The sequence below is a fragment of the Ascidiella aspersa genome, chromosome 6, assembly GCF_963924565.1.
Source record: "Ascidiella aspersa chromosome 6, kaAscAspe10.2, whole genome shotgun sequence".
Classification (NCBI taxonomy): domain Eukaryota; kingdom Metazoa; phylum Chordata; class Ascidiacea; order Phlebobranchia; family Ascidiidae; genus Ascidiella; species Ascidiella aspersa.
The window spans coordinates 3,774,163-3,800,970 of record NC_139452.1 but is presented as its reverse complement, the minus strand read 5'-3'; the positions used below and the strand labels follow the sequence as shown (position 1 = coordinate 3,800,970).

General features: G+C 36.8%; 1 protein-coding gene across 1 annotated transcript; it reads right to left on the bottom strand.

Annotated features, from left to right (window-relative positions):
- Window positions 1–11,233: 11,233 nt before the first annotated feature.
- On the bottom strand, window positions 11,234–18,380 carry LOC146139215 (protocadherin-9-like). Its single transcript, XM_083391751.1, has 9 exons — window positions 18,336–18,380; window positions 18,041–18,172; window positions 17,267–17,428; window positions 16,304–16,482; window positions 15,210–15,519; window positions 14,079–14,140; window positions 12,613–12,865; window positions 11,930–12,154; window positions 11,234–11,500 (listed from the first exon to the last, which is right to left on the bottom strand). Exons 1-9 carry the CDS (start codon window positions 18,378–18,380, stop codon window positions 11,234–11,236), a joined length of 1,635 nt encoding a protein of 544 aa, XP_083247877.1.
- Between the last annotated feature and the right edge of the window lie 8,428 nt (window positions 18,381–26,808).

Sequence of the window (26,808 nt, the reverse complement as noted above, 5' to 3'; positions counted from 1 at the left end):
TTGTTACGATTAAGATAATTTTCAAGTTCAAACGAATGGCGGAAACGAAAAGGGCAGTAAAACGCGAAATTCCCAAAGCGCATTTCGAATTTAATGCACCACATAAGCCCTGTAGAAGACTAGCAGTTCCATCTAATACCTCGTTTGAACGATACAAAAGCAGTTTCTTCGTCTAAGCTCGATCGATTGTCAAATTTACATAAATAAAGGCCGATGTGGCACGAATGAACCAAAATAAAGCGTGTAAAATGTAATTTGTATATAGGTGGAATTCACAAGCCTTTACCGTTTGCAAGCCGGCCAATTAAATTTTTGTTGCAATTAATATGATAATATGATTTTCCTGCGAGTTAAAACGAATAGTGGAAACGCAAAAGGCAGCAAAACGTAAATTTTTTAAAGCGTGGGTAATGCGAATTTAAATGTTTGGTTTGAAATCCTGAAAAACATAGCTTTGAACGTTTTGTTTCACCTATTTTGCTTGTTGTAGCATAGTAATTATGTCAGCAAAGTTGTATTCCAAATATTGGTTATTGGAATAAAATGTTAAGCATCGGACATTCCTACTCCTGGAAGTAATACACAAGTGCTTCTCGAAAATTTTACCTTACGGCTAAAAATTGTGAAAATTATACGTTCTTATTAGTTTTAGGAGCTCAGCTTAATAACGTCCGATATCAAAGCTGGTTATTTGTCTAAACCCGCACAAATGGCACATTTACATGGGTTCACGCGAACGGCGCCCTAAATAAAGGCCGATGTGGCACGAATGAAGCGAACCCGTGTCATAGCACTATGACAAGCAATGCGCCGGAATAAGAACAACTGTGATTCAGCATATGCGTGACGTCCTTTCTATCCGTTCAACAGACGGCTAATCGCGCGTGCTGTCATTTAACTATAGCTGGATTTTCGATGGATTTTGAACAGTTTTTTGTTTGTTTGGTGTGATTTTGAAAGTTGCGGCCATTTCAGTTAAAATATCAAAGTCATTATATTTGATAAAATTGTCATTTCGTTGTTTACAAACGTTTCAACAGCGGTGTAAAATTCAAGTGTAAATGAATAAACAACGGAATGACGACTTTATCGATTATAATGGATTTAGTATTTTATTGAAATTACTAAAAATGTGTATATGATGTTTCAAAGTTTATTGTGGCCATTTGTTCTGTATTGTTAAACTGCGATATTAGTAAGTGGGTTTGTGTTAGATCTGGCAGTTGAGACTGAAATATTGCTTGTTATTGCAAAGGATATCTCCTAATACAGTTATTATCCGTTTATTCGCAGCTATAACCTAATACTTTTTTTTAACCGTAACCTTTCCAAATTTAAACTGCAATGTATAATATGAAGCGGCACATTAGCGACTGAACCTTTTTCAAAGGAAAAAAGTTTCAAACTTCAGGATAGTGTGACGTAAGCAAAACTAGTTTTTTTAGGTTATACTAGATCGGATAAAGTACGTCACTTTTCAGTTGTCACAATCGCGTGATTGATTTCGGAAATGAGTGTTACAGCGCAGTGCGGTGTACAAGCTGGTATATATAGATTAGAAAGAAGTGATGGTTTTATAAGGATCTGGCGCAATATGGCCCAGCTGTCAATCAAGACAAATCAACTGGTCTAGGGATATTAACTGCAAGTGAAAACTAAACTTTAGAGGTGACATCGTCGACCAATTGTGTTTTAATGTTGACAAGCTTTTGTACAACCATAATTTATCAAGTTAAAACAATTGGTATCAAACCCTTTTTTCTTCTGATGCTTTTGGAAAAGCGTATTTGACGTAGCCAGCGACAGAATTTTACATGTTTTTATTTAATATTGTGTTTGTTTAAAAAAAATGAAAATCAAGCGCTGTAGTTAGTTACACTATGCAAGGATATGTAATGTAGCTTCATAATGAAACTCAAAGTCAAACTGGTCGAGTAAAATGTCATTAACTGATGATACAAGTTCGTATCGAAACGTCTTTATCAAGATGAGGTCGATTTACGCGACCTTTCAGGCTCTGACATTCATCGTTATCTATCGCTGTTGGTCTTGCGTAACAATGATTTTGAATGCAAATCAGAGTTAAAAATAGACATTTCAGAACAATAAATTACAACAGTTAGGTTTAGATATGAAACAGAATTACTTTGTGGCGCCTTTAAAGAATTAAAACTACGCAGCAGGGCGTTGCAACGCACAGGTTGGGACCGTTTGGGTTCAAGTAAGGGTCTGATGAAGCAGGGTTGTGTGAAAGCACAATTAGTCAACAGTGCCAAATAAATTTCAGCTTTCAAGCATGACAAACACGCATTTTAACGAAGATTGCAAATGAAAATCTACGCTCGCATTTGAACAACCAGTAATCTAAAAGGTGACGCTCGGCCCGACTTACGTAGTTTTATATTCAAAATTTCAAGATAAAAAAAATATAATATATATTTTTTTAATGAAGTACAAAGCAAAGTTAACCGGAACGTTTCGGAACAGCGTTCTGGTAAAATAATTTTTTGAAGGTACGCCATTACTTGGTTTAGACGTTTTGTTATAACTTTGTTACGTCATCTCTGAAACTTTTTATCCATTCCATTAAAAAAAACTATCGTCTCGATAAGAAAATTATTCTACTTTAGTGTGCTTACCAAGTAAGGACCCAGGAAATTGTTGGTTTTCGCGGAACATGAACAAGTTTATGGCTTTTCTCTAAAAGGGATTGTATAACGTTAGACGACTGGTCACGGGCATGGCTATTTTGGGATGTTAAGTGTCTGGGTATTTGAATCCTCTTCATGCTACTTTAATAATATGTTTTGTTGGATTTAAGGTGCCCATAAAAATGCCTAATGTCGTAAAAATATTAAAGCCATTTTGGGCAAATTCACAAGTGTATTGACTAAACGTGATGTATGTGACATTTGCACAACTTTTATACAATTTAAAATGACTAACAACAACAAGTTAAAAGTTAACTAGAGGTACGACGTTAAAACCTTGTAACAGCATCAGTTACAAGTTTTGTGGCAAGAAGCGCTACATGTTTGCCAAAAACATGTCGAAATGACTTGCATCGTGCATAAGTGCTGATTGGAAGGCGTACAGTAACTTTTGCACGTTCTTTGTGCATTCGAAAATGCTGCATGAATCAGTATGGGGCACTACTCGTGACAAGTCGGTTATTAGGAAAGCTGTAAAACATGGCGCTTCACGACCCGTTCCTGTTCTAGTTTGAGCGTAAATATCACGACAAAGGCTAGTGTGACGTCATAGTGCGACGAGAAGCCGACCAACAATACGATTAAACGCATCAACTGTAGGTAGATTTTGCAATATTAAGCGCTTTGCAGGAATCGAATGCTGCTTTATTGCAAAGGCAATAAGCAAGTACAGATCTTGAAGTTCAATGTTCTGGCACATGTTTTTACGTTAAGCAAAGTCTTATTATAAATGTGACAAACAGCTGTTTTATATCTTTAATTTACAAAATGATAACAAACTTTTAAGAGCTTAAATAAAAAGTACTTTAATAAAGAAAGTAGTTTTTTGCCTATATGTTTTGCTTTAGTAAGAGTCATTTAATTTGATATTAAATCTTTTAATTTATTTATGCAGTTAAACACACAATATTAGGCTCGTTAAAGATCACAGTTAGTGTTAGATATGTCCATTGGGTCTGGGTAATAGCCAATTGGCTATCAGACAGACACGAATTAAATAAATAAGTCAAACTTTCATAAAAACCCTATGCACTATTATGTGTGAAGCATTGAAAATTGACACTTAAAACAAGCCGCTAATAACCCACGCGTTTGTTAGCGGGGGCAACGTGCTAAAGTTAGAAAATGACTAGCGTTTGATAGAGAGGAAGCAAGAAAGACTAGAAAAAACTATCTGTCAGTAGTTGGAGCTGCCAGTCTAGGATGACTCAAAAGCCGGGTGTTTTCCATTCAGATTAATTCTACCTCCTCGCTTAGTTAGCAGGGCCTGTTACTAAAGGCTAGCAAGAATTAAAAGCAAGTTTTTTTTTAGGTATTGCGTTTAAAAGAATACCTCTTTGACTGACGTTGATTAAAATAGGGGAAGCTGTAATAGTGGTTGGGACGTATTATCCATCGTAATATATGGTTCATCGCTACGGCCTACTTTGATATTTAAACCAGTGGGCTATATACGCCCTGCTCTAGCCTTAACGCAATTATTTTCAAACTGTGTGCCGCAGTAGACCAGTTAGGGGAGCAAAATGTGTCTAGGAGCGTTTGGTAATACTTAACATGTTCATTGCACATATTGGTATACAGACAAGCATGCGAGATAATTAAATTCGTAATATCCAGTAACAGTTTAAAATAACATTGTATTTACAGTTTACTGATATAATAGTAATTGGTTTGGATTGTTATGTAATGATAAAAGTGGTGAGTTTTTTGACTTGGCGCGCCGCAATGTGAAATAGTTAGAAAAGCACAACCTTAGATAAAGCTTGCTGAGATTTGGTGACAGTATCGCATTCCACAAGAATTATAAGTGAAGTTCCACACACTATAGTTCGAATTTCACTTTTCCCTTGGTGTTTTCAAATTTAACAGCGTGTGTGCAACTTTGGTGCTGGTATTTAGGTTGGGCATTACAGCAAGGTGGTTGAATCCCCCGGAAAAACATAGAGATTTCGCAAATGTAGTGAAGAAATCACAGTGAAAGCGTGACCAAGTTTGTGACACCATAGGGTGACTTTAGCTATTAGACCAGGGGTCGACAACTAACGGCCCGCGGACCAAATCCGGCTTGCCAAACAATATCATCCGGTCCGCCACATTATTGACGAAATGGGTAAGAGACCATTTCTCATATTTTTTGGCTATTTGAAAAGGTAAATGTGAAAAATATTCAGCTTAAAGGCGTAGTAATGCCATCCCCTGGAATGCAAATATGGAAGTTCCGTCAACTCATTGTATGAGACCTTTGTGAGGTTGGTTTTGGCCTGGGACTAGAAAAAGGTTTACTACCTCTGTATTAGACAGCACAGTTTGGGCAACGAAACTTAAGGCAAATAAACGTCTATAACACTTCATTTCGTAGTCAAACTGAGATGTTTACATCGGGTTATCTATGGTTTACCTAATTTCATTTACATTCAACCAGAATGCCTTATTTGTGTGTCTTGAAGATTACTATGTACTAATGACTAGTAATGCATTTCAGCTGTTTAGGGCGTTTTGATAAAATACAAATGCAACGATATGCGATCTACCGCCATAAGTTCGCTTTTTGTAACTTGGTTTCTTGTTGCAACGTTTCTTCATTTAAGTAAGTACAGTTGTAAGCAAGTAAAAAAACAATGCCTGTTTCAGAATTGTTAATACGCAACAAAAGTATCTAAAATTTAATGTAAATTAAAAAAGCATTTATTTGTATAATGGTATTTTTTAGTAGTAGGCTACTTTTGGGTTTTTTAAAGCATTTTCTTTTTACAAGGTGCTCATTTGGTTCAGGCAACGAATCACAATCCATTACAAGTTACAGGAGCAGAGCATAGCAACAGCCCGGTGCATAGCATCGGTACTGCACATGACAACGATGTTGTCCATGACGACGATGTTGTTCATGACGAAGATGTTGTTCATGGTAACGGTATCGCGCATAGCAACGATACCGCACATGGCAACGATTCTGCCCATGGCAACGATACTGCCCATAGCAACGGTAGTGCCCATGGTAACGGAGGGCATGGTACGAGTCATCACTTGATTGTGTGGTTATCAACTGGCGGAATGATCATTTTTATTGTAGTTATCGGTGGTATATTCTACATGGCGTGGGACAGGTAAGCTTTTAACCTAGCAGACTTTAACTTTGAAGAATTAGGGTTTGAGGTCTTAGCTAGACGAAGTAAGAACATAACACCATAATAGAAGTAGGCAACGATTTGGATAACTTTTTATTCAATTTTAACAAGTTTTTTTTTGGATTCTCACCATAGTATAAATGATTATAGAGTTATTCGAATTGTTTGAAATGACATCTTCTTCTGTATGGGCTTTGGTATTTCTACTACGTCAGACTTTGTATTAAGTTCGATAAAAATAACAAAAAAAACTACTTAAATTGTGGCAAGCAAAAAACAAAAAAGAAATCATATCTGGTAAAGTTCTGTTTGTCTGAACATAAGTGTTTAGACAAAGTACTTTAAGACGGGTCAAAAACTTGTAAGTACTTGTACGTTTCAATTGATAACCTCCAGTCTTTACAAAAAACTTTACAAAAAAATCTGCCTGCAGATGCCACCGTGCGGAGAAACCGGACAAAGCGGCCATCTTGAATCACGAATCCAACTCTTGCACGAGGCGACAAAAAACACCAGACTGCAACGGAATTAAAAAGGTCGCCTCCAAAACCGACCTAAAGCAAAGCAATACGAGTGCTTACGCCAACACCAATGTGACGTACACCGTCACCATAGAAACCAACGACGATGACGTCATCAGTTATGACGAGGCGACGCGGGGAGAAGGAGACAGCAAGAAAGAAAAGAGTTCGACATTCGAGCTGACCCCTAATATGGGCCACAGGGACAGTCAGGGCTCCTGGAACCTTTACGCCCTGGACACTGCGTCATCAACGGTTCCGCCCGATTACGTCACGGCTACGTCATCACGCTACGCGGAGGATTTGGACGCGTACGAGCGGAGGTTGGATGAAGCGAGTCACCAGTTTATGGAGGAGGTGACGAGGACTGAGTACGTTGCTTCGTTGGGGAAAGTCGATCGGCCAATTAGCGACCATAGTATGCCGTAATTTATTGGTTTGTTTTATGTGAAACTGCATTTACGTGGCCCGAAGGTGAAAAATATTAAGAAGTGGCCTATAAGCGACCATCATATGCTATAGTTAATTGGATTGTCGTCTGTAAAGGCTGTTTTTCGAATACGTCCAAGAATTAAAAAGTGGCCTATAAGCGACCATCACATGCCATACTTTAGTTTTTTAATGAAAAAAACGGACTTTATGTGGCCCAATGGTCAAAATTGGTCCAAATATTGAAAAGTGGCCTATAAGCGACCACCATATGCCATAGTTTAGTTTGTTGTTTTTTTAAAACGGACTTTATGTGGCCCATTTGTGTAAATTAGTTTAATATTGAGAAGTGGCCTATAAGGAACCTTTAAATTCCATAGTATATTGGGTTGTCTCCAAAAGCGACTGTTGTTTTAGATAAGTATAACAATTGAGGACCGGCTAACAGGTAATTACCGTATACCCCTGGTCGTTTTAACTAATATCGGTACTTACGACCTTTTATTTTGCTATGTGTTTGAAAAAAGGACCAGACACGAAAAACCGGCCTATAAGCGACTGACAGCGCCCAAAGAAAGTTTTTTTCATAAAAACTCCTGTTTTTCGCAAGTCCTAATGCTGATAACCGGCCAAATAATTACCAGCTGCCAAGTCATGATAACTGGCTCCCAATATGAGAAGTGGCCTTTAAGTTACTACAGTGACCCTATAGTATTTACCAGCTTCCGTTGTAATGAACAAGCACGGTTCAAGTACTAAAAGGCTGTCCTTAGGAAATAACCTAATATCCTTTATCATTCGTCATACCGCTACAACCTACAAAAGGCCTTGTGTACTACCGGTATACAACAAAACAGGGAACCTTATAACACTCACTACCCAACGTGTCTACAATATATGGAATCACGGACCAAATATGAAATATCGACCTAATAATAGTCCCCAGTTGTCCTAGTTATGACTGCTGTTTCCAACACTTGTTGACCTCTTTTTAATACCAAGCACCTGTAAGTATCGCAGTAAACTGGGTCGGGCTTGTAACAGTTATCCTTGGCCGTAAAACACAGAAAGAGGTGTTATTTTCACTGTCAACCCATGTCCTGATCGTTTTATCTGAATTTTAACTCTTTTTTTCGCAATATGAAAAACAGTACAAGTACAAAAACGTAATCCACAAACGACCATCAGGTTTCGTGGTAAACTCATGGTTCGCTTATAACAGCTTCAATTCACGACCAAAACGCTAAAATAGGCGAAAAGTGGCCTATGTTTGAAACACGATCGAAATACGAAATAGCTCTTTATATGATAAGAATATCAAAGCCCATTCAGAAGTAGGTATCATTTTGAACGTTTTCGAATAGCATAGCTATGTTGAAAATTAATAAAGAATTTATCGAAACGTTCATAATGCTGCCTACTTCTGTATGAGCTTTGATATTCTTATTACGTCTTACTACAACCTCCAACCAATTTGCTCCAAAGCTCTTTACATGATGATGTCTTTACGTAATACAAGACATATGTGCCGAGACAAGTTTTTTTCCAATTTTCTTTGCTATATTGTTTAGCGTCGCTTCATATAAGGATGAACAGCGTAAAACGCTGCCCGCCAAATAACGGATATCTGCCAATTTACAAATTACTCATCCATGTCAATAAACACCATTATTTAAGTGCCAGTGTAGGTGAGCAAGTGCAATACCCAAGTAGAGAATAAAACGGCGAAGAAAACCAATATACCATTTTTTTTTCTGTGATTTTTAAACTCTCAAAAGAATAAAAAACGCAGTTAGGGAGAATATACACTTTATTTGGTTGTTGAAACTGTTAAATGTAATTTGCGTTGTTTGAAATCATGCACTTTGATGTTGTTGTTTTTCTTGTTATTAACATCCCCAATTTTGTTGCAATATGTTATTTATACGCGCGTTGTAAACGATCAAAATAAATCATTTTTGTTTTGCAAAGCGTGCGTTGTAAAAACGTGTGCACTGTGCAACATTTAAACAAGCTTATATGAAATAAATCTATATGACAAATCGTTTATAACAATATTAAATCCACCAAAGCTTTCAAATAAAGGATTGTAGCAAGGCTGCAATATATGGTCTGTGATGAACGTATAATGAGCGACTTTTTTAAATCTTCAACTCAGAGTATCACAAAAATAGTCGTAAAATTCAACGTTTTTGGAATTTAAACTGCCACAAAGATATCGCGCTCTTACACCAAATGAGCGTTGGTGCGAGTTTTTAATCGCACAAATTGGTATTCTCGATTTATAAGGAATCTGTTTTGCACGATACGTTAGTATCCTGATGAAGACGTTTTGTATAGCACGTCGAAACGTCGATCTATTATATATACTGCTGGAAGAGCAACACTCCGTTATTTATTATGCCTGTCAGCAATAGCTTATTTCATAAACGTTATATATTAGAAAAAGTTCCTAAATTTTGTATGAGCGACATGAGCGTATCGACTTACAATTTTGTTTTACAATGTGAATATATTAAATGATTTCTTAACGAGTATTTAGTAAATAAGGACAATCCTACAAAAGTAAGGCATACTTTTCACAGTGACATTGACGCAACGGACCTTAATTTTGTCGTTACATGTTTTTCTTTAAAACTTCCATGATAAGTAGGTTGTTTCCGGCGTAAGAGAACGTGCAATATTTAGGAATGAGAATTTGTCAAAATATTTGCCTCAATTGTCGAATGAGTTACAACGTTATTTATAAAACGTGAAGTCAAACAGAAACAGACAAACGAGCAGCAAAAACCAATTAACTCTACAAAAACAATTTACTTGAAAAATACAGTATAGGGACCAACTCAGCCTTTGAAGAAATCCGAAGATCAGAATATGAGGTCAACCCAATAAGTTTCCTATACTCCCAAAATCATCCCCTTAAAATGTTTTCCAACTCGTATCTGTTTGACTCTACCTATAGCCAATTTCGTTCAGTGTGTCAGTATTCTGACGCAATAAACTTTAGGGTGGATGTTGGTCAATGTGCGACACGACGCTCTTAGCTTGTAACAAACGTGTTTGATCAACGTAAAATATGGGTAGATGTGTGTACTTTCTTAATTCAACAGAGAGTTCCAGCCAGTACTACGCACAGGTCACGTGATACAACTGGAGGCTAGCGATAATGACGTCACAGTCTGGCACGAATATCAAAACATGAGTAATATATGCTGGTTGTGTAATATAATTTTTTCCGTGAGTAATATAATTTTTTTTTCAGTGTGTCACTTCATAAAATTGTCGAAGAAGTACAAAGACATGGGTTATTTTAAATGAATTTCAACTTAGTTATGTTAATGTCACATGTTTTGTTGGCTTACAAAACGTTCGGCGAAGATTATTGGGCCGTCAAAGTTTGCTGTTACTTACGCTTAGTATTTATGTCGCAGCTTCTAGTTGGGTCGCCACTGCAGTAGTTTAATATGGTTAGAGTTATTGAGCAAAACTTCTTTCAAATTTTTGACAATTGCGAAAAAATACGAAAATATGGCGCATTTTAATTAAATTGGAAATTTTTATTGCTATTGATTTATTTGTTTGCCTACAAAATGAATGAAAGGAGACAAAGCTGCATAGATCAGTTAATATTAGATCAGTTGGATGATCTAAGTCTTAATTTGAAATCGAAACGTAAGCTAGGTTTTTCCAGCTTTGCAATGCTCGTAAAAAATTCCTTATAATTCTAGCCTTTCCAAACCGGTGCGCCGTGCAAGGTTGACAGGTCCGCCGCGGGTCAGCGAAAATATACATAGTTGAACTTTGAAATAAAGAAACTATAAGCCTATGTAATAAAAACTTGCAAGCAATTTAAGACACCGTTATGTCCAAAATATTTCGCGCTCGCTTCGCTACCCAGGTGCGCTACAATTGGCGTAAAAACGGTGCAGAAACACTGGATTATGCTGAAGCTATCCTAAAGGAATACATGTGCTCCTAATCGGTGGTCAATAAGACCACAAAGGTAGAGGCCACAGTATTGTACACACGTGTGTGGAAAAGCTTGTCAGTCAACTGTGTGTAGTAGAATTCCAAATAGCTATACTATATGCACATTACACAATATGTATGCTTAACTAGTCATTAAGTAAAATGTGTGAGGCTACGATTAATCATTAACTCAATATGTCTACTTAGGCTGTCCTCACAAATACCTTTACTTGATAGAAGCTAGTCAAATAGTTTGGCGATACAATTCTCGTACTGAGTTACTCATGTACAAGGTTCAGTTACATTCCAAAAACACAACCTACTCGCATATCATAAACTCGCCTAAGTATCCAGCTTAGCGATGTACTCGTTTAAGCTTAATTTCAACCACCAAATCTCAAAGTACTCGCCTAAATATCCAGCTTACCTGTGCACTCGTTTAAGCTTAATTTCAACCACCAAATCTCAAAGTACTCGCCTAAATATCCAGCTTACCGATGTACTCGTTGAAGCTTAATTTCAACCACAAAAGCCCAATCGTACTGGTATAAAAATCCAGCTTACCCGTGTACTCGTTCACCGAAAAATACTCGCTCTCAATCTCATAAAGGCTTCGTCGATTCGCAGCTGACGTGTCAGCGTCTTGTGACGTAACAGTGCCGATGACGCTGGACAATGGCTGGTCCTCGGCTATTGTGAAGTCATAGTGAGATTGCGTGAAGTTGGGTTTGTTGTCGTTTAAATCCTGGAAAGCATAAGTAGCAGTAATTACAATCTATCTTCATTATCAGTCAGCGCGAAACGTTTTTTTAGCATTGAAGTCAGAAATTTGTAAAAATAACTTAAAATTCTACTATAATTTAAGTCTAAATCAACTTCTTTTAAATAAATAACAAGTCAAGTGCCAGTCAGGTCACAATTTGAGCAAGTTAACCCAAGTTAAGTCCTTGTAATAAAAATAAAACGGTGAACTAATAAAGTTCATAAACTCTCTATTATGAGCAATATAACTCAACAACTAAAAACAAAAATGAAAGATATAGCAAGAAAATTGTCTCATGTGTAGAACTTAAGATAAATAACCCAATTTTATAATAAAAAATGAAAAATTAAAACATTCATTGCAACCCAAAGTCATCAGAACTGCCAACTATATAGTCCAAACCGCACTTACATCAACCACCACCAAAATCGATTCCCAGTCGCTCTTTAAACTCGTGATGTCAGAATCGACCACCCTCACTCTGAGGTCAAAGGTCAGGGCAGCCCCTTCTTGGTCTGCATCCACACTTTTCACTAACTCCAAAACTCCGGTTTCGTTGTCAAGAGAAAAGGTTCCGTTAAAGTCGTTTTGGAGGAGAAAGTAATGACGAATGGGCGGTTGGTCGAAGTCGGAGGCCTGTCATACAAGAAAGGGGGTTGATTGCTTAAGAAAAAGTAAATAAAAGTGAAGTGTAGAAATCCTATTGTTAGGGCTGCGGAGTCGGTTAAAAACAACCTTAGAGTAATTTGCACAATATCGTTGACCGGTGTGGTTTTGTCCGAATAGAATTTTCCAGAAGAAAAACATTCGTCAAATTTTTGACTGATGTTGTATGCGTTGGGTTATGAAACAAAATTCTTGAAGAAAAAACAGCTTTTGAGAGGTGTTGATTCTAAACAAGTTTAAAGAAAATTCGAAAACCATAAAAAATATATGGCAACATTGTAATGAGAAAAAGGGTAAATAGAAAAAACTCATACAACGCTTTCCAAAAAAAAAATTTCGAAGTTTATATGTGGCGAATAGGTGCGAGTTAGTCATCAATAGATAAAAGTCAGACAGTAAAATAAAAGTAAACGACATTTAAATTAAACCTTCAATCGGATAATCTCGTAAGGCGCAGTTTCTTCAGGCACGTGATACGCTTCCAGCCAATCAGAGCGGTTGAATTTCGGGGCGTTGTCGTTTTCATCCAGCACGACGACTTGGACGTTTATTGGGGGCGTGGCAAGGGGTGGGTCACCCCTGTCGGTCGCGTAAACGCAGAGCGCATGCGCAGAACGCGTCTCGCGGTCAAAGGTCACTCGGGTCGAGATTCGGCCGGTGACGGGGTCAAGGTTGAAAAATCTGGAAAATTATATCGGTTGCTTAGAAGAAATAGAAGTCTTACAGAATTGGGTTAATTGTCTCAGTGACTCTACAACACTCCACACAGTTTTATTTAATAAATTGAAAGATATTGAAATACTCGTTGAAAATTTTGAAATACTCGTTGAAGAAAATTCATAGGCTCTCCTAAAAAATTGAATAGCCAGAACACTTTAACTATAGTTCAAATACAAAATAGTTTAAAAGCCATGGTCAACACAATTTAAAAAAAAATTGTTATACTGTGGCACTTTCTAAACATAATCTTAATATAGACATAAAACCTAACTCAAGTGGTTGCCTATTTGAAAAGCCTAAAAATTAGGGAGAAACTGTATGTTAATCAACGGTGTACTTTGGTATTAAAGTAAACTTTTATACTGTTTCTACTAATTTACAAATATTGAAGGTCAATCGGGACTCTGTTAACTGAGTTCTAAAATATTCAAGCTAACTAAAACAAGCACTTCCGCAATATGAAAACTTCTTAGAGGTACGATTGCTTACTACCAGACTTGGACAACTAGATAATTCTAGTTTTCTAATTCATTGAATTAGAGCAAAATGCGGCAAATTCTAATTCTAATCTAATTTATGAATTGCCCGTGTGCTCTAATTCTAGTTCTAATTTAATTCGTATTTTTCCAAAACTGCTACTTTGTCCAACGACATTTTTAGTCACTCAGTTGAAACACAGAATTTCAATTAAAACTCTTTGGTCGGAACGACTTGTATGTAATTTTTCAGTATCTAAAGCATAAAAATTAGCACACACATATTTACCATTCACATTCTTGTAAGAATACTTTGCGATTAAATTAAATTGGTTGTATGTGATTCTAGTTCAAATTCTAGGTGAAATTTGTTTTTTTAGGAATTCGGTAATTCTAATTCTAATCTAATTTGAAAAAAACTCAAAACAATCTAATTCTAATTCTAATCTAATTTAGAAAAATTAAAATGCTCTAATTTTAATTCTAATCTATTTTTAAAAAGCTAAAATAAATCTAGTTGTCCAAGTCTGCTTACTACATTGTAGTTGAATTCAGTTTAAATTACTATATTTTAGTTTAAATTTAACTCGTTAACAGCTGCTGTCTTATTACGATCCCGCCATGCGGTCAGTCACTACATAAGTTTTAAATGACAATATCTCCAACACAACCTTTTAAACAAATAATTAGTTGTGTACCTGTCGGCGGAACATAAATGGTATTCGACTTCCGCATTTTTCCCGAAGTCTTGGTCGAAAGCCTAAAATGCAAAGTATATAAATATTAACCTAATCAAAACAACGAACTATTTTATTCAATTTGTTCCGCTAAATGAACGCGCTAAACCTTGCATTGAATACATTTACGTGTCAATGCCTAACACACACAAAAAGTCACACATACACACGAAAATTACAGACGCAAGTATACCATGGTTTATACGTACATCTTGACTAACATAATACAAAACTTATTGGATGAGTAACATTAATGTTTCGAGCGGATCAGGAAACCTTATGTACCGTAATAGAAACTAAACCTACCAATGATATATGTGAATTGACACAATTAATACAATACATTGAAATAGTCATTCCTGAATACCTTTAAGTATCCGACGGTGGTGTTAAAAGGCGAATTCTCCGTCAGATTAAAATTAAAGGTTTCATTGAAAATCGGAGGTAGGTTGACATCGTTGATTAGGTGAATTGTAAGGTTGGTGTCCGTAGTCTAAGAATATGCATTAAAGTCAGAGATGAAAATATAACAGATATTAGAAAACGGTATCAACTTTGATCTAAACGTAGCAAGAAAGACACTATTGTAATTCAAACTCATAAGAACAAAAATCCCATTCTGACTGTTTTCACATCAAGAGAACCTCACGTTGCCACTTTAAACTAATACAAAATGTTTCTTGAGTGTTTCAATATATTGACTTGATTGAATACCAAAAGAAGCAAAAAATCACGAACTAGCAAATAAAAAAATTCTCTCTGTGTTTATTTGATCTGTATAAGATTGCCATATAGCAGTGGTTCTCAACCGGGGTGTCCGGCACTCATTTTTTGTGTATGATTAAACTTTTTAATAATTAATTATTAATTATTATTTGTGCTAATAATTAATTAAAATGGTCTTTTTAACCTTGTTGCACAGTAAATGTATTGTTTCAATCTCGTTTAATGTAACGCTACAGTTAACCACTCACCAAAAATACGAGCAAGGGTGCCGCGAACTATTTATAATTCCCCTGGGGTGCTGCAAGCCAATAAAGGTTGTGAACCACTGCCATATAGACAACGTAGAAACAAACAAAATTTCCTCACATATTCCCCGTCGCTAGCTTCAACGACCAAAGTATGGAAGTCCCTATCGGCCTCTGACAAATCTTTGGCCGCTCGAATCTCCGCCATGCCGCTGACGTCACGTATCGCGAACCACCCGTCTATGACGTCATCATTCTTAAGGCGGTACGTCACCGAAGAAGTGACGTCACTGTCTGTTGCTATAGCGATGGCCACTAGGGATGAAGCGATGGTTCCTTTGCTGATGTTTATGACCGAAGGGAAGGGGGTAAAAACTGGCGGATGTTCGTTGATGCCCGTAAGTTTGATGTTGACAAAGCAAATATCAGATCTGTGAAAATAAACAAAACATATCAGGGGTGCGAGAAAAACGACGTGGATTTTATTCAAGTTTTTTTTAAGGTTTTAACGTTGTATATTTTCAATAAAAATAAAAAATAACGATATTATTCCTACACGGCTCGTCGTCCAATTAGGCTCCCTGGTCTAATGTATCATTTTTTTTTTTATTTCATATAAACAATAAAAATTTTGCTATCATGCATTTAGTTTTTCGTCCATATAACAGGACCTCAGTTTAAAAATCGCAAATTTACATTTGAAGAAACAAAGTGATGCTTAACAAGCAATAAACGATTGGCAGTTTATTTAAAGCTGTCGTTTTAAATTACGGTTGATTGACCTACAAAATAATACAATGCTGGTCGAAATCAAAGTGAATAAAGTTGAAAACTAAATAAAAAAAAAGACAAATAACAAAGATACATACTGTCACGTTTAAATTTAGTAAGTTACATTATTTATTAAGGTTACTTCAAGTCGTAATAACAATATCAAAGCCCATACAGAAGTAGGTAGCATTTTGAACGTTTCGAATAACTCCTTATTCATTTTCAACATTATTCATTTTCAAGTTATTCGAAACGCTCAAAATGCTACCTACTTAAGTATGGGCTTTGATATTCTTATTACGACTACAACCTCCAACCATTATGCTCCAAAGGTAATTCAAGCCATTTACTAAAACATACGTAAAAAATAGCAGTCGTTATATTAGGAAATAATTTGAAACCTAAATCTCAGATAATTTATATCACAAAAAAGTCTACGATCACCTTTCGCCCGGATCTGTTGCGACGACCACAACTTGGTGAAGTTGTTTCGTCTCTGCATCTAAAGCTTGAATCAGTCGAACAACCCCCGAGTCCGAGATACTGAACAATTGCTGGGGAGTGGCAAACTTATACGTCACAAGGCTGTTTGCGTCACTGCTGTCGTCATCAGTTGCTAACACCTGAAATATTTTAAGTTTTTAGATTTGTATGGCATACTGCATTTTCCCAAGAAAATCAGCATTTACGTTGAAATAAAATCTTGTAGTTACAGGTGTCAGAACAACTTTTATTGATGTTTTTTTTTCTCAAAATAAATAAATTAGTAAAAAAGTTAAGCAACAAAAAAATACCTTACATATCAGCTTAAGCCTAATACGACAAAAGTTTAAGACAAAGACTTCCTTCCAACTGGGGATTTTCGACACTTAACATTTTATCCCGATGTCAATGCTCCATATTTTTAATCAAAAGTTTCGCGATTCGGTTCTATGCCAAATGACGTCATAAAATGATCAAATGAGCCGAATTGAAACAAATCAAAGGTGCAATGGATTTTTTTCCAGGCTATTGGGCAAAAAGTTGCTTAAATGTTGAGAGGTTTAGTTATCTCTATTTTGAAACCTACGCCACGTTGCTGAAATTCCTATATATCAATTATATTAGGTTGGTATCGGATCGGCACCGATACCACCCTAGTATCGGGTGAGTACCGATACAACCACTTGGTATCGAGTATCGACTCCGATCCGATATTATCGGACATATCTGCTTCTAAAAATATGTTTTAACATCGAACGATTTGGAGAAATTCTTTATCAAACAACATACACTAACCAGAAACAAATTTATTCAACAATAAATTATAACTAAGATGAAAAAGTAAAACAAACGTAGGAATTGTATTATTAACACAACTTTCTGGTTTTAAAACAAATTCTGCGACTTTTCGATTTTTAAACCCACCTGAAAAAGTATACTTCCTACAGTGGCGTTCTCGGGGAATTCCCGAGTAATGTTCTTTTCATTAAAAACTGGGGAATGGTCGTTGACGTCATCAAGGTCAAGTCTAAGATTGATGACGTCACTGCGAAGACCTTCAGGGGTGTTCGATTCCACAGCGTAGATCTAAACAATATATAAAAGCAGATGGATAGATATATTTATGTATTTGTAAGCAAGGTTGAATAAGATAAAAAAGACACGTCTGAAAACTAGTAGTCGAACCTTATGAGTGGATTAGTTAAAATTTAGGTAAAACAATAAATAATGCTATTTGGTCAAACTTGTGTTATCAACATAGAAACCGGGCAATAGAAAAAATAGATGTTATGTTTTATTACGATTAAAATATATATAATATACCGTAAGACTAATACATTTAAAGCTATGTATATTAAGTCATAGAAATTAGCTTGGAGGTTTAACTCAATTAACATTTTAGGTGAATGTAATTTAAAAGGTCAATCAGTTGGTTGTTTAATAAAACAGTTGAAAAAAATTGAACCTTATTTGTTTGGATAAATAACTTGTAAACAAGCACTGAATCATTTTAGAAAAATAGATCTAAAATATAACTAAAACGATCATTTTGTACAGGGAAATAAAAATAATTTCTTCGAGTGATTTAAGTTTAACTCCACTATTAAACTTGGGAATATTAAACATTTTAGAAATTGCGATTAGGCAGCAATTATTAAATTATAGCTGGATCTGAAATACCATTTTAATTCGTCCAACCTCAAACTCCAACGATTCGGCGGTTTCACAATCAAGCAAGCTGCTGTTCGCTACAGCGATCTCGCCGGTGGCATTATCAACCAATAGGATTCCAGGCGGTGAAATGACGTAGCCGAAAGTTGTGTCTGCGTCCTGAATAAACAGAAATGGTAGAAACGTTATAAGGAACAACATATAAAGCAGGGTTTGAACTACGTCTTTCAACGGGACCCTTGAAAATTTTGGCAGCATGAAGTTATTAAGAAACTCGCAGTTTTCGGGCAACATAGGTTAAACCGAAATGAATTCTAAATACATTTAAGTAGAAGGCAACAAAGCGTTTTTTATCAACTAAACTCATTTCTACTGACAAATTTATTCCATTTTTCTTATTATACATCAAGATTTTAATAAGGCCTTCATGGACTCCAATAAACTTGTCGACGCACTTCCAAGGGTTTATGGACCCCAGTTTTATGGACCCCAGTTTAAGAACCCCTGATATAAAGCATCGATCATTTATTTCAACATACTAAGCATCGTCATAGAGTTGTCATCAATTTGGCGTGAAACTGTCCAGCCAAGTAAAAAGATTTTGCAAGTTTACTTGAGTCGGCCCGAAAAAAGGTTTAGAAATATTGAGGCAAAGGTTGAAAATTAAGTTATTTTCCCTATTTTAATCCTAGCCAATACTACCTGTTAACCTTAGTGTTTTATTTTATTTAAACACTGCTCCTAGTGGCGCGCTTTGCCTAGAGCATGTACGTGTCTCGTTTAAACGTGTCTTGTTTGCCCTTCATTTGAGACGCGCCTGTGTTAGTTGTAACATCTACTCTGTTGCGGTGTAAATTAAGTTTTATATTTGTTTTGTGTTTATTGCTATTAGTGTTGATAACTTTGTGTGATTCATTCGAATTAAGGAACTAAGGTTTTGTAACCATCGTTGTGTTTATTGTTTGTAAACTGATAAAGACTTCAGTGGACATCAACTTTCAATGGTAGCAGAGGATGGTTAATATCTTTTAAATGATGGCAACAAATCGTTCAATAAAGTCTCCCCCTAAGTTTAGGGAAGATACGCCATATTCATCTTGGAAAAATAAAGTTAAAATGTGGCAACTTGTAACGCCTGTTGTAAAAAAAGAACAGGCAATTGTTGTCCTTTTGGAAAGCCTAGAGGGCTGTGTAAAGGCTGAAAAGGCTGTTGCACAACTTACGCATGGAGATTTGCACTCTGAAACCGGAATGGAACAACTATTACATTACCTTGACATCGCATTTCAAACGGAGACAGTTGACGAAGCCTACTCGACGTACGCAAATTTCACGAGGTTTGCTAAAACTAAAGATATGAGTATGGCAGACTATATTATAGAATATGAACATTTGTCGTACAAAATGTCCTTTCATAAGATGGAACTTCCGGACGCCATCTTAACCTTCAAAATATTAGATGGCGCAGATTTAAGTTCTAAAGAACGGCAGTTAGCTCTAACTATGGCAAGTGACCTTAAGTTTACCACTATGAAATCTGCCCTTAAACGAATATTTACAAATCCGCTTGATTGTTGCACCTCGCAATCCCTTAATATATCGAAGAAGAATCCTATGTGACAAGTAATCAGCATAAAGTTAACAAATCTAACCGTTTCACAAAAAGTAAAAAATTGAACCCCGAAGACAAATTTGGTAAAATATCCAGATGTGTTATATGCGACTCCAAGATGCATTGGGCAAATCAATGTCCACATAAGAGTGGAAATGCTTCGGTAAATGTTACGGAATACACACAGGAAGAGCAAATTAATTTGGTGCTGTTTTCGAGTTATAAAGAAATTTTTTTAGCAGAAACATTTCAATCTGCAATTATTGACACAGCGTGCTCAAAAACAGTTTGTGGCCAACATTGGCTTCAAAATTATGTAGATAACCTAGATGTTGATTTTAGGAAGAGAGTAAAGTTTACCCCATCTCACACTGTTTTTCGTTTTGGTGATGGGAGAAAAGTAGTCTCTGAAAAGAAAGTATTAATTCCAGCATTAATCGCAGGAAAATCTTCCATATTGATGCTGCGGTTATAAAAGACGATTTACCTTTATTGTTGAGTAAATCCTCATTAAAACGGGCAAGCACTACGCTTGACCTTGCACATGATTGTGCAACAATGTTTAACAAAGATGTTGAACTATTTCTTTCAAGCAGTGGTCACTACTGTGTCAACATTTCAACCAGCAGAGAAGGGGAATCTTCTGAGAATGTTCTGCTTCTACAGAACATGACCGATGCAGAAAAACGTAAGAGTATTGGTAAACTACATTTACAGTTTTGCCATGCTTCAATCGAAAATCTGCAGAGGCTGCTGAAAAATGCCAACTGTCAAAGTTCCAAACTTTCCTGTCTGATCAAGGAGATTGTTCAATCGTGCGATATCTGCAGGCGACATAAGAAGCCTGCTGCGAGACCAATAGTCGGACTTTCGTGGGCTGAGGACGTCAATGATGTGGTAGCCATGGACCTTCACGAACTGCAACCTAATTTAAATGGTATTTTCATATGATAGATTTGTTTTCGAGATTTAGCGTTGCAGTAATTATAAAAAGTAAAACGTCGACTAATATAGTAAAACACTTTCTCAAGTATTGGATTAGTATCTTTGGTGCTCCTAAACGCGTTTTCAGTGACAATTGGCGCGAATTTAACAACAATGAGTTTCATGAGATGTGCAGTCGTTTTAATATTAAGATAACAACTACAGCCGCCTACTCACCTTGGAGCAATGGTCTATGTGAACGCCACAACCTAATTCTGACTGAAACCCTACACAAAGTAAGAGCAGAAGGTGCTTGTGATTGGGACACGGCCTTGGCTTGGGCGTTAAGTGCGAAGAACGTACTTATTAACCAAAATGGGTTTAGCCCGTCTCAAATTGTGTTTGGCCGTAACGCAAATTTACCTTCTGTGTTAACAGATAACTTTCCAGCACTCAGTATGTCAGACCCACACAGTCCAACAGTGGGAGACCACATTTCAGCACTTCAAACAGCTCGAAAGGCTTTAATTGCCGCGGAGTGCTCTGAAAAGATTCGCAGAGCTTTGAGAAAACAGACACGACAAACCCGTGACACGTATATTCAAGGTGATCGTGTTTATTATAAACGTCAGGATCAAAAAGAATGGAAGGGGCCCGCAACAGTGCTCGGTCAAGATGGGCCTGTTGTTTTTATACGTCACGGTGGTCAGTTTATCAAAGCACATAATTGTAGAGTACAATTAGTTGAACCTGCGTCTGTCAATAGTCAACCGTTAACCAGTAATTCCGCAGATAGTATTCCTGCAAAGCAAACCTCACGTTTGTCGTCATCAGGGCAGGAAGATGATAGCATTTCTAATTCTGACGACTCTTCTATTGATCAATATGATACTGTTAATGATTTTACTGTAGGGAATAGAGCCTCTTTTTTAGATGATCGCGTTTCTGTTGACACTTCTGCTGATGCCGGCATCCCTGTTGATTCGGGTGATACTTCGGTTGCACACGAAACGGGTCCTGTGGCTGAACCTCGTATGACTATCCAGCCAGTTCTTGGTGGAAAGTCGCTTGTAAATAAGTGTGTAAAGTTTAATAACAGAGATGGCGCTTTATGTTCAGCTACATTTTTAAGTCGAGCTGGAAAGGCAACCGGTAAGCACAGAAACGCCTACAATATCAAGTACAACCATCCAAAGGAGCTCGATGGCATTAAAGGTTGGATAAATTTTGACGACGTTTCAGATTTATCATACGTAACGCAACAGGAGAATGTGAGTACTGATGAGGTGTTTATTAACAGCCCGGTTTGTTATGATATTTCTAAGCTTGCAGAGTTGAAAAGCTGGAAAGATAATGCTGTGTAAGAGGTTGTGCCTCAGCATAATCAGAAAGCCGTTTCGGTTCGCTGGGTTTGTTCCATGAAACAAACAGATAAGGGTTTGTTACCAAAGGCACGTTTGGTTGCTAGAGGTTTTGAAGAGCGTAACCTCACTAGTTTGGAAAAGGAATCCCCGACGGGTTCTAAAGATTCTTTAAGAGTAATGTGTACTATTATACAATGTCAACACTGGGCATTAAATAGTATCGATATAAAAACAGCGTTTCTCCAGGGTAACCTTGTACAGCGGGATATTTTTCTTAAACCATCTTTAGAAGCTAAACAACCTCCAGGTGTATTATGGAAGCTCAAGAAGTGCGTGTACGGCCTTGTTGATGCATCCCGATTGTGGTATGAACGAGTTAAAGGTTTTATGTTATCAGTTGGGTGTAAATTATCTCGTCTTGACCATGCTTTATTTTACAAGCACGATGGAAAAGATTTGCAGGGAATACTGTTGGTGTACGTTGATGACTTTTTATGGGCTGGATCACAATATTTTGAAGACAGTGTCATCCAACCACTTCGAAGTACCTTTCAAGTAGGAAAGGAAAGTTCAGAAAGTTTCCGCTATATCGGGTTGGATGTTATGCATGATCAAAAAGGTATTGCTTTTAATCAAGATAAGTACATCGACAGCTTACAGCCTCTAAATATCGATGCAAAGCAACGACAAACCCCAAATCAAAAACTAACTTGTGAGGAAGCGGAGGCTTTACGTTCAAAGATTGGTCAGCTCCTGTGGGTTAGTGGCCAGACAAGACCTGATGTTAGCTTTAATGTTTGTATTGTTGCAACAAACTTCAAGAGGGCTACTGTGAGGGATTTATTGGACTGCAACAAAATTATTAGAAGACTGAAGACGGAAAAGGTAACACTGTCCTACCAAAGTCTCGGTTGTCCCACCAATTGCATATTGGTGGTGTACTCTGATGCAGCGTTTGGTAATGGACGGAGGAAGTCAAGGTGCTTACTTGGTATTTTTGGTTGGGCCTAACAAGCAATGTAACTTGTTAAGTTGGCAATCAAAACGAATTAAGCGTGTTGTTCGCAGCACACTAGCTGCAGAAACCCTTGCCATGTCCGATGGGATTGAAACGGCGGTATTTTTAAAATCGCTTTTAAATGAATTGTATTTTGATGATTTAAATTTAACAAATATTCCTATCGAAGTTATTACCGACAATCGCTCTTTATGTGATGCTATTTATTCTTCCAAATGTGTTACTGATAAACGATTACGCATCGACATTGCCGTACTTCAAGAATTGGTTGACATTGGCCAAATATCTAATATTTCATGGTCACCTAAAGATAAGCAACTGGCCGATATCTTAATCTATTTGGTTTTAGCTAACGGGCATCTTTAAAAAAAAAAAAAAAATTTTAATGAGTTTGTTAACCTTAGTGTTTTATTTTATTTAAACACTGCTCCTAGTGGCGCGCTTTGCCTAGAGCATGTACGTGTCTCGTTTAAACGTGTCTTGTTTGCCCTTCATTTGAGACGCGCCTGTGTTAGTGGTAACATCTACTCTGTTGCGGTGTAAATTAAGTTTTATATTTGTTTTGTGTTTATTGCTATTAGTGTTGATAACTTTGTGTGATTCATTCGAATTAAGGAACTAAGGTTTTGTAACCATCGTTGTGTTTATTGTTTGTAAACTAATAAAGGCTTCAGTGGACATCAACTTTCACTACCCACCTTGTCCGAGGTTCGAACCGTGGTCACCAAACTTCCGACCTTTGAGTGCTCGTCGATCGTCACGTGATCGTTGCCCAGGCTCGCTATTGGCTGGTTGTCGTTGACGTCATCAACTTCGACGACCAATAGGCACACGTCGAACTTCTCTCGGTCGTCGATTTGTTGGGCCTAATTTTTAAGACAAGGGGGTTGTTTTGCGTTACAAGTCTACAACAGTGCTTCCCAATCTTTTTCGCATCCCACCTTTTTTCAATTGTGCGATTCACAAACAGATATGGACAAACGAATGAAGTTACATAACCTGTATCTTTACTACTGGCGTACGTACTGAAATACTTAATGCGACATAACACATCTAATTGTTACGTATTTGTTAGATTGTTGCATAAATGTTACGTAGTCATAATGCAATGATTTCCCGACCTAATAAAAGGCTGTGAAATTTAGAAATGCTTCGCGACCCACCTGAAATAGCTTCGCGACCCACCAATGGTTCGCGAGTCGCGACCCACTGGTTGGGAAGCACTGGTCTACACCAGCGGTTCCCAAACTTTAAAAACAAATGCCTAGTGGACCCTTGCGATTTATTTTGATATTTCGCTGCTCTATAAAAACTCAAGGGTCAGTTATTGACCCATGTTTTTTAGTAGTACAATAGTGCAGTCACAATTCTTGTAATTGTAACAACTTTCTAACTAATGCGAAATAGTACAGCACAATAGATGCTTGATGTCACAAGAGACATCATAAAACACGCTTTATTATCAAATAATAAACCATAACTAAAGACTAAAATGATGACAGACTTTTAAAAAAACATAGACTAATGTTTAAAAACATTCGCTTTAGCCTAATGTTTCAAAAATTTGAAGACTATAATTCAATTCTTCTTGCGCACTCTCTGAAACTGCTGCACGGACCCCAGTTTGGGAACCGCTGGTCTACAATAACACTTTCTACTAATTTAGCATCACAGAAGTGCCGGAGCTAATTCCACAAATCTCTTACCTTTATGAGGAGCGAGACTTGTGACGTATTTTCACGGTCGAGTGACTTCAGCAGGCTCACGATTCCAGTTTCGTGGTTGATCGAAAAGTAACTGGAGTAATCTGCAACGGAAGCAGAAATGTCGATAACGTGCTTGAAGTGTGAGGTAAATATCAACAGCTGAGTAATTTGTGACTGTGAACTTAAACGTTTGTGGCAGATGTTTACTACAGGCAGAATGAACACACGTTCTTGTACCGAGTCCGACTTAAGCTTAAGCAAGTTCAAATCACATAAGGCTGCACAATGTGTAAAAGAGGGATGCGGAGTCGAATTAGGGACTCGAAGAGTCGGTTTGTTTTGCTGGAATCGGACTCGGGACTCGAGTAAGACCTTGTAAAACTACCCGAGTGCCGAGTCCGACATGCGCATGCACAGTGCCAAATTTTTTAACCGATATGGCCGCCAACTGAATTTTGTAAAGGTGGAATATTATATGGTGGATATTTTGCAATCATGCATTGTGGATGGATTAGTTATACGACACCCCTGTAAGTGGATTGCTGACGAAATCGCACATTTGACCGGAGTCGGACTCGGGACTCGGATGTCGGACTCAGGTTATTTTTAACCGACTCCGCAGCCCTGCCCCAAAGGGTGGATTGCTGTACCATATTTGAGTTACGTGAATGGGTGGAAAACAGGGCTGCGGTGCTGGATCCGGACACGATTTGTTGGCAGTCGGGTTGGATTTCTTTCAAACCGACTGCACAGCCCGAATTTAAACCGTGAACAAATATTGGTGCGTTTCGGAAAATATTTCGGAACATAATACCCTTTGTACTTTTGTTTCACAGTTTATATACTTGCCTTGAAGAAGGCGTTTCACCAAACACTTTGCTACGTTTAATGAACGCTGCTATAAATTTAAATATATGAATACACTGATTACGGAAAAACAAACGCGAAATAACTTCTTGTCTTTTGACTGTTTTAATGTTTCCGGTTATTTAAGATTGATTCTAAAAACGTTGCCAAATTCGAAGCCTCAAAGTACAGCATTAAGCAGTAAAAACACATTAAAGCATTGACAGAATATGTCGATAGCGGTGGAATAAAATAAATAAAAGAATCTTTTGCAACATAATATGTTTCGCTTTGAAATGTACAGATAAAATTAAAATATATAAATATAGTCCAGTTGAATATATACTGTTTATATATATTGCACACAAGTTTTGCGTTTATATGAGATGTGTTAAAAACTTCAGATCAAGTGTATATTTTAAGCACCATAAAGCAAACTGGTTGCTTTGTATGTGAAAGTGAAAAGTGCAAATTTTTTAAAACCTTTAAAATTTAAATAGAAAAATACAAATCCAAACTTCAAACCATTTGCGACATTCTCAATTGCGAGTAAAGATAAAGTTGAAAAATTACAGAAAATATTCAGCGAAAAAACGCAATAACAAGACAAACGGGTAAATTTTCAACAAAACGACAGACAACCCCGACTTAAACAGAATTAACAAAGATGTTATGTTCGTTTGTGACAATTTAGCTGTCTCATGCAATGTGTATGTGTCAACATTAGGCAACGAACTATTCGTATTCGAAGAAACATTTTAGGCATTTTTGTGTAATTCTGTGATCAAACAAATTAGACGCGAAGCTTTATAATTTTTTATGTATATTTCGTTGTAAAAAAATTAAACATGAGCACTAGGTGAACCCAAAGTAGTTTTTGTCAACGTTTCAGTTTCATTAAAACAGTTACATCTAAATTAGTAAAATACTTACAGTTACCAAATATAACTTCATTGTGTGCAACTATTACAGAATATTAACGAATAATAAATATTAAATGCGACTTTCCGAGCGAAAATTACAGAAGCACAGAATTGAAGAATTTAGGCAACAGGCACTTAAAACACGTTAAAAGGGCTTAAACATTTGCTTTTCACAATTGCAGAACGGCTTCGGCCGTTTTTTGATAATCCTTAATTTGATTGTAAACGCAAACGTGAAATGGAAATTCTGGCGTACGGCTTATTTTGGACGCATTTGAGGCTTAAACATTCACACGTAGAGGCAAAACGTTATCGCTAATCATTTTCTTATCGTATCGTTGCTCGCGTTTTTTTTTTTTTTTTGCATTTTGCATTTTTTTTTTCTTTGTTTGTTTTCCAAAT